Genomic DNA, 12,902 nt, shown 5'->3' with positions numbered 1-12,902 from the left:
CACACACACACACACACGCCCTCACACACACACACACACACACACACACACACACACACACACACACACACACACACACAACGACGCACGTCGTTTCGTCATCGTCGCCTCAGAGAAGTCACAAAACTCGCAGAATATTTACGGCGCTTGTCAATTGGAATTTATTCCTATCGTTCTACCACCACGGGCGATGTGGAAGTAAAGTCTGCATTGCAACTGGATGGGAAACCCCCCCACGCACGCTCGCTGACTTTGCAGGAGTCGCCCGTCAAATGAAAGGATGGAGTTGTGGTGCGGCTGAAGGGAGCCGCTGTCTCTGAGGGAAGAATGCACTCCGTAAGACAACTTTGCTTACTTTCCGTGCCGTAAAGACGCATCGAGCCATGGGTTGAAAGAGGCACGGTGCACGCTGCGTGGGGATCTTCAGTGTGGGCGGGAGTTATGTAATGATTGACACTGCCTGAAAATCAGTGGGAGATCAGAAATACAGCCCTTTTTTATCCCGTCTTTGTCTAAAATGGTAGGTGATGGATTATAAACTGGTACTCATCGAGATCTATTGCATCATTAACGGTTTGTCAGCATCCTTCAGACCATTTTAGGTGTTCATCATGATGGCCCAAACTCTGAAGGCATTCCATGCTGGTTTGGAAAACTCTTCGAAAATGGCAGCAGATGATCAGACAATCAACAATTTATCCCTCTCATTTGTCAGTGTTCTTCTCCGCATGGCGAAACCCCAAAGCACTTCGAAGATGTTCTAGTGCTCATGCTAGCCCTCCCATTTGACGACATGTAGTCAACCCGACAATCACCTCTGAGGCTTTTTGTTTTTCCGCATTCGAAGCTAATAGTTCATCTCCTCCAGAGTTTCCGTCGTGTCCTCCCTCCCCCCCCACTCATCAGGGCTGGTGGGGGGGGCGGATCTGGGCTTCCGCCATGGAGCCCAGCCCGGAAAGCCCCAACCGGGCGGTGGAATACCTCCTGGAGCTCAACAACATCATCGAGAGCCAGGCCAAGCTCCTGGAAACCCAACGGAGGCGCATTGAGGAGCTGGAAGGCCAGCTGGACCGCGTCAGCCAGGAGAATCAAGACCTGAGGCAGGATCGCAGCCCTCGGACCCCTGGCTCCAACACCCCGGAGCAGAACCATGATCACGGCCAGCCTCTGTCGCTCCCCACCCATCACGGCGGCGGTGGGAACGGCAGCGCGCCCTTGCCCCAGACCAAAGGTGGATCTGCGACGGCGCCGGGGGCCGGCAGGGACAGGAGGACCCACACTCGGCTGACCCGAGGTCTCTCCTGTGGCTCGTCTACCACCGAGAGAGACCGGCTCGAACGCACCGACAGCACAGACACCAACACCAGCGCCACCATTCGCAGAAAGTAAGTTGAATCAACTTCAGAGATTCGTGTCTTGCTGATCCGGTTTGCTTAACTCTTACTTCCGGATCATTTTCCTTGCATATGTGAGATGGTCCAGGTCATCTTTCTTCTTTAATTATTTCATGGCACTTTAAAGAACAACAGGAATCTGCAGGTATCGGCGCAAATGTTGTCGTTACACAGACAGTTTTACGCAACCTCTGTTTAGTACTTACTTTGGGCCTCTATTTTGGACACCAAAACATTATTTTGCTGTTTGAATGGTGCCAGATGGATACACAGGATAGTAGCACCTTATGCAATCTAAAACCCCTGGCAAAAATGATGGAATCGCCAGTCTCAGAGTATGTACACTCAGTTGTTTAATTTTGGAGGAAAAAAAAATAAAAACATGACACAAAACTAAAGTCAATTCGAATTGCAACTTTATGGCTTTCCGAAAAACTCAAAGAAATCAAGAAAACAAACGATGTGGTCGTCAGGAGCATTTACTTATTTAGACCAAGCAGAGGGAAAAACGTATGGAATCAAGAAAAAAACAACAACCAAGTAACTTTTCAAAAAGCACTGGTATTTTGTTGCAACACTTTTCACAGTCGGCAGTCTCAGAGGCATGGACTTAATGAGTGATAAACAGAATTCTTCATCAATCTGCCTCCAATTTTCTCTGATTGCTTTTGCCGGATTAGCTTGACAGGTAGGAGCCTAGTTATGGATCATTTTCTTCAACTTCCACCAAAGATGTTCAATTGGATTGAGATTTGTACCGGTACTCTTTGCAGGCCATGACATTGACCCGTGAAGGAATGTTTTCACAGTTTTTGCTCCATGGCTAGATGCATCATCATCATCATCATCATCTTGAAAAAAAGCATTTCCTCAGCCTGAAACATCCTTTCAATTGACGGAATAAGACAAGCGTCCAAAATGTCAATTTCTGCATTTTTTGAAGATGTTTCCCCAGTGTCGTAACCTGACGTGCAGTGCAATATGGTGTCCATTTTCAGCTTTCATGCTTGATGTTTTCTGTCTGGTCACTTTGATGTCTTCCTTGGTCTGCCAATATGCTTGCCTTTAACAGCCTTTCACTATTGTTTCTACTTGGTCCAGACTTTGGACACAGATGACTGTGAACAACTGACATCTTTTGCGACCTTGTGTGATAATTTACCCGCTTTTAAAAAATGTAGAATGCTCTTCTTTGTTTCGACATCGCTCATGTTGGAGCCATGATTCATGTCAACCCACTTGGTGCAACAGCTCTCCCAGGTGTGATCACTCCTGTTGGACTGCAGACTAATGAACAGGTCTTACCTGATGCAGGTGTTAGTTTTGGGAATGGACATTTACAAGGTGATTACATAATTTTTCCTTACAATGGAGTGATTCTATCATTTATTCACTCTGCTTGGTCTAAGAATGTAGCCTTACGTCCGCATTGTTTCCAGATAGTTGCCATTTGAAATTGCTTTAGTGTTGTGTCATGTCCGCTTTTTTTTTCTACAAATTCTAACTGAATGAACATCCTCTGTGACTGGTGATTCCATCATTATTGCCAGAGTTTGCAATAATGAGTCATTTATGTCCAAAGATGCCAAAATGTAACGTGCTTGTTTTGCTGCCTTTTGTCTTTCACCTTATATTGCATGAAATCAAAAAACTGCATCAATGTCAAATTTCTTGCTGACCTTTGTTATGTGTAAAACTCCTCCTTTCCAGGTGCTTTTTTTAACCTTTTGGGTCTCACGTTTGATGGGCTGTTAAAATTATCATATTTGAGAAGATATATTCTGACTGTGTTAAATTGTTGTTGTTTTTTTTTTTCAATCAACCTTTGCTGTCAAACTGTGAGCTCTTGAAGCTTGAGATATATTTCTTCGACTCAAGGCTGCCCTTAAGTTAGAGTGCGGCAAGTTTTGGCAAACAGCAAGTGCATCTGTCATTGTTATACACACACACACACGCACGCACGCACGCACGCACGCACGCACGCAAACACACACACACACACACACACACACATACACACACACACACACACACACACACACACATTTTCGTTCTGGAAGCATTTAGCTTTGTGAGTGGAGAGCAATTGGTGTACAGGTATTTAAAAAAAAAAAAAAAAAAAAAAGCAAACAGTGAAATGGAAGGTGACGGTCTCCTGTGATAGGACAATCATTTTTGGACTTGAACTGTTTTGCTGAGGTCCCAACGCTCTTTCCAGTCTGTGATTCAGATGCAACCCAATCCCTTATCGAGCTGAGCTGCCTCCTCTCATCCCGGGGGGGATGAGCTATTAGACAGAAGCACATATTAGTTGGGTGGCTATTAAATACTGTGATGCTTCGCCCCTTTACTAATTACTACCTGTGGCTGTTTGTGGAGGAAGTTTCAGGCCCGGTAGAAGCTCCCAGACGCTGTTCCTCGGGCAGAGCTCGGTCACAAAAGCCTTTTCATTGGCAGCTGATCAGAACGCAACACGAGTGTGTGTTGTAAAATTAGATGGAGGAAACAGGAAAGGGTTATGATCTTCCGTAGTGTGCATAAAAGAGAAAAGGTGTCACGCACACTGACTTGCCATCTGTCAACAGGGTGTGGAGGGAGCCAACGAGGGCAGTGCAAAGGGATCTTCTTGAAACTGCTCTGTCGGTCTTCTAAGGCAGAACGAATCACAATGTTTAAGACTTTCCCCAGAGGGAGCAAAAGTACCCACAGTCTCATCAGTAAAAGTACAGATATGTGTTTAAAAACATATATAGGAAGTTAAGGTAAAAAAACAAAAAAACAAAAGTACAACACTTTGCTTAATAATTTGTCTTTGCCTCACCAGTTTTGTTCCCGAATTTATGTTCCTTCCCCAAGATCTCAATCAGTCAATCAAAATCTCAATTTCTCATTTCCGTTACATTTTTCAAATCATTCAAATTTGGAAAGTTTTTTTTTTCACAAGGAGCGGCATGGCTAAGTGATAGAGTGGACGTGTCCCAACCCGGGAGGTTGGTGGTTTGATCCCTGACCATTGCCACTATATTGAAGTGTCCTTGAGCAAGATACTGAACCCCAGTTGCTGCTGATGCTGCGTCATCAGTAGGTGAATGAGGTAACAGTGTAATGTTCTTTGAGTACCCGAGGTAGAAAAAGTGCAACGGAAGTGACACCCCATTTCCCATTGACAGCATTCTTCTGTGGTGTGTCAAATTTACACGATTCCCCCCCCCCCCACTTTACTTAAGGTACAGTAAAAATACTCTGGTTTCCTTAAATCTGACCACGATCTTTCTCATTCCTGCAACATGTAGCCAGATTAACCTGGTGAAAATACACTTCAATAAAAAATTGTTCTAAACATCCCTTTGGGATTTTTTGTGTCAATTTTAACATAGTGTGGCACCAGTAAATTTGGTGGGCCCATTTATTGTGAGTAAACTCAGAAAAGATACATTTAAAAAAAAAAAAAAAAAAACAGCCAAGCTTGAAAAGCCTAACGTTATGGTTTGGAGTGGCCATTTTCGAATCATTTCATCCATTTCCAGGAGTCCTTCCAAATGAACTCGTCCGATTGTTACCAAGTTTGAACGATTTCTACTTGTACTTGACAGATGGTAAATTGCATCTTTGCCATTGTGTGTGCACTTGCAGCTCTAATGACTTTTTATTCCTCCAGCTGGAGTGCTCATGTCTGCCCCTTTGCTCTCTGCAACTCGCGTCCCCCAGAATTCATCATATGTGGCCTTTTGATTTTGTGTGTGTGTGTGCGTGTGTGTGTGTGTGTGTGTGTGTGTGTGTGCGTTTGTGTGCCGCAGCTGCACTTTGCCAAACAAAGTGTGCGCTCCGGTGTCCCAGCGGGTCTGTTTTAAACAGCTGTCCTTAGCCAGCCTCTTTGCTCGTGTCCTGCTAATAGCGCTGTGAACAATGCGAGGCCTTGAGCTGACGTGATGTCCCAAAGCACCTCCGCCAAGAAGCAGCGATGTGGATTTTTTTTTTTTTTTCCTTTTGGTTAATTTTAGGAGAGGGCACGCGGGTGCATTTCAAATGAGCCAGTGAAACTGCCGCTTGATATAATGTTGCTGCTGTGAGCCCAAAATGTGTTGAAAGGGGGCGAAGACACACACTGAGTGCGTGAGACTGTAATTAGTGCAAGTCCAGTAAAATGACTGCTAGCTGAAGTAACTACTGCGCACGTGCGGGTGAACTTTTTGAGCCTTCAGTTTCATTCTAATCAGAATACAAGACTTCATGTAAACCTAGCTGTTGAGTTGTTCAGAATCCCACTCGAGTTCAAGGTCGTCTTTGCCTGATCAAATTGCAGTCGGGCATTTCCTGCCATGTAACAAAGCGGCATGCAGAATAACGTGTCCATTCCTCTGAGCTCATCAGTATAGCACTAATATGTCATTAGGAAGTTTGCCTCTTTTGAATACACTCATGAATGATTACATCTTAAAATGCATTTGACAAATGGAATACTGATGCACCACAGAGGCTACTTTCACACGGAACAATATCATGTGTTATCCAGGTTTTTGTGTTAAATCATTCATATTCCAAACACTAATGTGATTTATAATGTAAATAGAATGTGCCTGTGAAGTGAAACACGTGCGCAAAAAAATGTGACGTGCAACGCATTTATGCAGATAAATATGGCCGCTCGCTCGTGTATTTTTCACTACTGAAGCGTTCGTGACAATATCAAGGATTTTGTGAAACCAGAACCAACATAACATCTTAACCGAAAAATCATCATTCATCTTCCTTTCAGCACTGTTTATTGCTCCTTCGTGCACCATTGCTTTACGTGCCCGTCTTGTTTATCGAACAATTGTCCCCTTTTGATGACTTATAGTTCTGATAAGTGTCTGGTGAGCACCCCACGGCAGTCGCATCGGATACATCTCTGATTTAAATCTACATACACATGGATCATATTTTTTTGGGGGGGGGGGGGCGAATTGTACTGTTCACTCTGATATGAGGGCGGCAAGGTGGACGACTGGTTAGTATGTCCGCCTCACAATGCAAAGGTGCGGAGTTCGATTCCTGTGTAGAGTTTGCATGTTCTCCCCGTGCTTGTGTGGGTTTTTTTTCCGGGTACTCCGGTTTCCTCCCACATTCCAAAAACATGCTGTTGTGGAGGATCGCTGTCCATTTCCTTATGGCCCTCCTTGGACACAGGTTCTTTTATTTCTCTATAAGGTGGAATAACGACCCAACACCACGTCGTCTTTTCTGCAGTTTATCACAACACAATACGAATTGATTCGGGCTCCTGAGAGTTTCAGATTTCGTCAGGAAGCGTAGAAAAAAATACAGTCATGAGAATATATAGAGACAATATGATAATGACATGCGGGCAGTTACGTTTCCATGGAAATCCCGGAAACAAAGAAATGAACATGTCATCTGACGCGGTGGCTGGAAAAAGTTGGGAGTGGTGAGGTGAGACCAGACCACCACTACCCACCATTGTCTTCGGTCTGAGCTTTGATGTGATGGCAGCAACACAGATACTTGAGACAAGAGTTCCTCTTTTGATGTTAAACATGTCCTCTGGAGGGGTCCGAAAAGTGGTGGGGGTCAAGGGGCACTAAAGGTGACTGTAATCACAGTAAGCAGGAAATACCTTCAACAGCATATTATGTTCTTTCTTTCAATTGTTTGATCAGATCCAACTAACAGAGAGGGGCTAAAAAAATCGCTGTAAGGAATAAATTCCTTAACAATGCACACTAGGTTAATTGAACACTCTAGATCAGAGGTGTCAAACTCATTTTTGTCGCGGGCCACATTATAACTACCATTTCCCTTGGAGGACCATGATGACTGTAACTCCATAAAGAAGTCGAGAATAATTTTATTCAACTATTGTTTGAGTAACTGTAATGAGGGGTTTGGGAACAAGAAAATGCTTACAATGTCACCGATTTATTACATGTGAAAATTTGAAATTTGATACACATTTTAGCAAGGACCATGGAAGGTATCATTTTTGATTTGCTTTTGCAGGCCACTTAAAATGATGTGGCAGGCCGCATCTGGCTCTGGGCCTTGAGTTTGACACCTGTGCTCTAGCTTGTCCTTGAGATGTATTTACAAGCGTGCATCCTAAGGACTGCCTCCAAAAGGGACCAAGCCAATGCTGGGTTATTTGTACCCAGTGCACTGGGTTGAGGATGTGACCCAGCGTGTTGGGTCAAGATTTTGATCCAACAACTACCCAAACTACTGAGTGAAGGCTACCAATAAATTGGTTACCAGGTTCTCAGTATGGCTGTGGTTAAAAATAATTTCTAAAAAGAAGACAATTTCCCCTGTCAGGTGTCGCCACAGCGAGTCACTCACATGATACGTTTGGCAGAGTTTTTACAGAGGATGCCCTTCCTGACACAACACACAATCCGTCTTTTGGAACAACAGGCCAGGAATTGGCAGATGACATCAAAGGACTTACCGAGTGACCAAATGGATGTTCCCGTTCACCCTGACCAAGCTTTGAACCTTGATCGCCATATCCAAAGTCAGCTGTTTTACCCACTGAGCCTTCGAGCCGCCACCAATGTACTGAAAGAGTGTTACATGAAATTTACTTCAACTTTAGTACACAAAATTACACAACGACCAGCTTCAGTCTGCTCACATATTCAACCCAATCTGCTGGGTGAAAATTATTAACCCAATTTGGAGTGAAAGTAATTCAATCTGCTCAAAATCCAGAACTATCCAAAGAGTGGGTTAGCAAAACAACTGAGAATTTTTATATTTTGTGTGTGTGTGTGTGTGTGTGTGTGTGTGTGTGTGTGTGTGTGTGTGTGTGTGTTGTCTTAGTACTGATAGTACAGTAGCACCTGGGATGTCCATTATCAGACACCCTGGAGTCTACTTCGCAATCTCACAGTAATGCGGCGGGAGGAGGACAAGCATCGGGGTCAGCTCCAGGCCTCCGTGGCGCTGACTTGGAGAGTAAAGCTGTTATATAAGACCAAAAAAAGGACTTGCACATTCACAATGGCTTCTTCACGGATGGAACGCTTCAAGCAAAATGGGCCTGTGAAGATGCTCAGCGCTGTCGATATGAATGTTAATTATCGAAATGTGGAGAACACCGAATGAGCTTTCGTTTCACAAGGAGCTCAATTTGCTAAATTTAAAACTCCCTCTCTCGCTCGCTCTCACACATACACGTACCCACGTATGTACAGTCGCTTGCTCCCCCTTGCTGTCCACCCCCCCCCACATGCTGCAGCTATGACTCAGACAAGCTGCACTTTTCTACTCTTCTCTCGCTTTTCCTTTTCCCCTTTGCCAGCCTGCACACTTATGATTACATGCGGATTGATCGACACACACATAATGGATGACCGGGGTTTCAAATGATACAGTCGCTTGGATTCAGGAAGAGTGGCCTCAGGCCAACATGGCTCAAACATTCTCTCAGGGCACCAGGGCACCTTAACCCCAGGAACTTTCCTGCCTTTGTCCGGTTCTGGACAGCAGATTGACTGTGTTTATTTCCAGCTTCAGTCAAAATGTTGCAATGCTGCAAAACAAATTGAAATTGAGTGTGTGTGTGTGTGTGTGTGTGTGTGTGTGTGTGTGTGTGTGTGTGTGTGTGTGTGTGTGTGTGTGTGCGCGCGCGCGCGCGTGCGTGCGTGCGTGCGTGTGTGTGGGAGGCCACGCGAACGTGGGTGGTGTTTCTGTGCCTTCTCCTCGGCATTTCGAAGCGTACGGGGCTTTGTGGTGTTTTGCACTCAATGCACATCTTAGTATGAACGCTCACATGCATTAAAACTTGGCTTCACTTCAATCTGTTTTCAAAAGACACGTGCTCAAGCACCTGCCCTTTGCCCCACATGAGAGAAGTTTGCAAATCTATTTTTGCTTTCATTTTCTGTGACTTTAAATTAGATTATTTGCATGACTATGTTTTTGCCTGTTTTTTTTTAAAATTCAATTTGTTAATATGATTTACCCCATTTAATTATATTGTGTTGATTGTGTTCATACTTGTCATGTTTTTTCTTACATTTATGAAGACTTTAGGTAATGTGCGGCCTTTGTGGTGCTTAAGCACCTGCCCCCAAAATCTCTGTGCACATCCCTGGTTTTCAAACTAACCCTTTGGAACACTCTGGAACAAAAACAGCCACTACCAGGAGACAATCAGTGTTTCAGTTCGCATTTCAAACATTTCGAGCCTGGGTTAAAGTCTGAAATAAATGTTGGAATTTCAAATTAGGGTTTTAAGACAGGATTAGGGTTGAAAACAAGGGTAAAGGATTCAAATATTTCAAATTAGGGTTTCAAGTTAAGAATAAGTTTTTCGAGCCAGGGTTAGAGTTTTAGTTAAAACGGGGCTAGGTTATCAAATTAGGGTTACAAATTGCGGTTAAGGTTCCAAAGACTTCAAATTATTTTGCAAGTTGGATTCAGGGTTTCGAGCCAGTTTTAGGGCTTCAAATCAAGGTTGGGTTTTCAAGTCTATGATTTTAAATTTGAGTATGAAGTCAATGATTAGGGTTTGAAAATTTGGGTTACAAGTTTCAAATCTTCTTGTCAGAGTTTGGGTTTCAAGTTAGGGTTACAGTGTCAAGACAGGCATGCATTCCAGACTTGCCATCCTCATCCACTTTATGGAATTGGCGAGCACGCAAGTGAATCTGCACATAAATAGTTGACAGGAAGTGAGGTGTCCTTGGACCAGCGCTCACTGCTGCGAGAAACGAGATTCTGCAGTTGCTGTGGAAACGGTGAAAAGGCACTTACAATATTCAGCTGCCCTCATCTGTTTCGATGAGGAATGGGCACATGCAGATCTCTTTTCACTCTTGTTTTGATTTGGATCAAGCTCTTAACTTTTTTTGTGCCACTGAAATGGATTTAAAGCTTTTTAATTGTAAAATGCTCTACATATGCAGGACCCGCAGAAGATTTAAAATGCAGATCCTCTTTCTCCCATAACAAATAATATACTTGGGTCATTTTTCATATAATTTCATCAGTGACAGGAAAGACATGCCCCCCTGAATTTCCTGGAGAAAATCAATCAATCTGACTATGAGTACAGTATTTGGATTTTTGGCACTTGATAACATCCATCCATCCATTTTCCGATCGGCTTATCCTCACAAGGGTCGCGGGGGGGGGGGGGGGGCTGGAGCCTATCCCAGCTGTCTTCGGGCAATAGGCGGGGGACACCCTGAACCGGTTGCCAGCCAATCGCAGGGCACATATACAAGACAATATAGACAAACTGCCATTCAAGCTCACAATGACACCTAGGGACAATTTAGAGTGTTCAATCCACCTGCCATGCATGTTTTTGGAATGTGGGAGGAAAACGGAGTACCCGGAGAAAACCCACGCAGGCACGGAGAGAACATGCAAACTCCACACAGGGAGGCCAGAGCTGGAATTGAACCCTGCACCTCTGCACTGTGAGGTCGACACGCTAACTGCATTCCAAAAACATGCAAGCTAGGTTAATTGAACGCTCTAAATTGTCCTTGAGATGTATTTACGAGCATGAATGGTTGTTTGTCTCTGTGTGCCCTGCGATTGGCTGGCAACCGGTTCAGGGTGTCCCCCGCCTGCTGCCCGAAGACGGCTGGGATAGACTCCAGCACTCTCGCAACCCTTATGAGGATAAGCGGATTGCAAAATGGATGGATGTTCATTCATTAATAAATAGAAATATTGCTTTTTCTCTTCTTTATTTAGAATTGTTCTTTAACCAGGCAAAAATAGGCACTCTTTATTTTCATCTGACTACTCGATTATTCAAAAGAATTTTCAGTCAGCTATCTGAATGCCAAAATATTCAATACCTGCAGCCCTGCTTCATTTTTTCTGTTCTTTTGCAAATGGTCCTTCTATGTCACTCAAGCTGTCTTTATCGTTAATGACACTTAGGCAACCTCATTGTTTTGTTGCAATATACCAGAATGACCTGTGAGCCAAAGTAACAGGATGACTCAGCCATTTTGCATTCACGCAATAACAAACTGCAAAACAAACTGTTATTTTTTTTTTTAACTATGTATGAATTTGTGAAAGGTTGGAAGTATTGCATGACTTACCATTATTATAACGGTATAAAGACAAGAGTAATAACTTCAGTGAGTCGTTGGGGATCATGTATACACTTGTCCAGCACCTGCAGAATTTGAAGGGCAACACGGAAATTGTGTAGCTGGCAGGATTCCGATGAAGCTGTTTGTCTTTATCGTTATGCAAGAAGTGTACTTTTGTGGGTCTCTGTCAATAAACATTGTCTTTACTATGAATGCCGAAAATTTTAAATCATCAATAACTTTTGGAAAAGAGGAGTTTACGTGTGGCTGTTTCAGTGTCCATATATACTGGACATATAAATTAGCTCTGTCGACATGGCGGCGATTCTGTATTGTTATTTAGATGTGGAGTGCAATATTCTATCCAAGTAGCATGTCCATAGTTGAACACAGACGTGTGCATAATGTACTGTACACGAATTATCCATTGAAATAATAAGTCCTATTTCTTTGAATGGCATCTGCATCCCAGCATCAGCTGTGCACTTGTGCACATGACACGACAAATGAAAGGTTTTGCGTAGTTATTCAGCTGGAGGCTGGCCAGCAGCGGCATTGGAAACAATTGTGGATCTCATCATGGATTGTTTAAGTTTTACGCACCTTCACTGTCGTATTTCCTAGACACTTCAGTGATCGTTTCCCCAAGATGCATGTCACTTAGGATGCGCAATGTTTGTCAGACAGTCACATGCACACTCTATAGAGCAAAATATGGAAACTGGTTACCGGGGGAACGCCGTGAACACTTTTTTGAAGAACTCTGTGGGCGAGAGAGAGAGAGAGAGAGACACACACACACACACACACACACACACACACAATAGAGAGAGGAGAGGGTGGGAGTGGGAGCAGTAGCGTGGCGAAAGACAAGCAGCGGGATGGAATGACAACACGAGGGGACGCACATATGACAAGTGATGCTTTGCAGGTGATTCGGAAAGTTAGGATGCTTTCATGCCTAGACATATTTGGTTATTTCCCTTGTCTTTTGTCACTTTTATATTTAACATGGGGTGTCCCCTTGCACGTGTGCACAGGTCCCGGCTGCAGTTAGGCGCAATTGTTGCCCCTCCTCCGAGCTTTTGCCTGGCACTTATTGCTGTACGCCCACACAGCCAGGCAGGCAGGCAGGCAGGCCACACTGTTGCCAAGCAGCAGGAGACTCAAGTGTACAGTGTACAGTGGATGTGTGTTGTATTTTTGGTCTGGAGCTGGCGGAAGGGGAGGGGTGGTGTGTACAAGACCACCTCACCCCCCACCCCACCCCCTATTTAGTTTAGACTACAACGGAGCAGCGTGTGTGTTAATCATGTGCCTTTGTTTGTCAGCAGGAGTCAGGCGGGTCACGCACTGGAGGTGGATGACGCAGTGCACACCCACTCATTTTCACAGACAAAATAGTGAAAGCATCATTTCAAGTGGCTCGCAGTGAGGCAAAGAT

At 44.1% G+C, this 12,902-nt stretch overlaps 1 protein-coding gene across 4 annotated transcripts in view; it reads left to right on the top strand.

Moving 5' to 3' along the window:
* The first annotated feature begins 63 nt into the window (after window positions 1-63).
* The window catches only part of iqsec2b (IQ motif and Sec7 domain ArfGEF 2b), a 60,376-nt gene continuing 47,537 nt past the window's right edge, over window positions 64-12,902 (top strand). For all 4 annotated transcript variants that reach the window (XM_019865090.1, XM_019865089.1, XM_019865096.1 and 1 more), the window contains exon 1: window positions 64-1,385. In XM_019865090.1, coding sequence (XP_019720649.1) covers window positions 940-1,385 — 446 coding nt within the window. In that variant the 5' untranslated portion in view covers window positions 64-939. The remainder of the gene's footprint in view (window positions 1,386-12,902) is intronic.

This window comes from Hippocampus comes, unplaced genomic scaffold (genome assembly GCF_001891065.2).
Source record: "Hippocampus comes isolate QL1 unplaced genomic scaffold, H_comes_QL1_v1.1 scaffold124, whole genome shotgun sequence".
In the NCBI taxonomy this organism is placed as follows: Eukaryota; Metazoa; Chordata; class Actinopteri; order Syngnathiformes; family Syngnathidae; genus Hippocampus; species Hippocampus comes.
The sequence above is the reverse complement of the archived record's forward strand: the minus strand, read 5'-3'. Positions and strand labels throughout refer to the sequence as shown.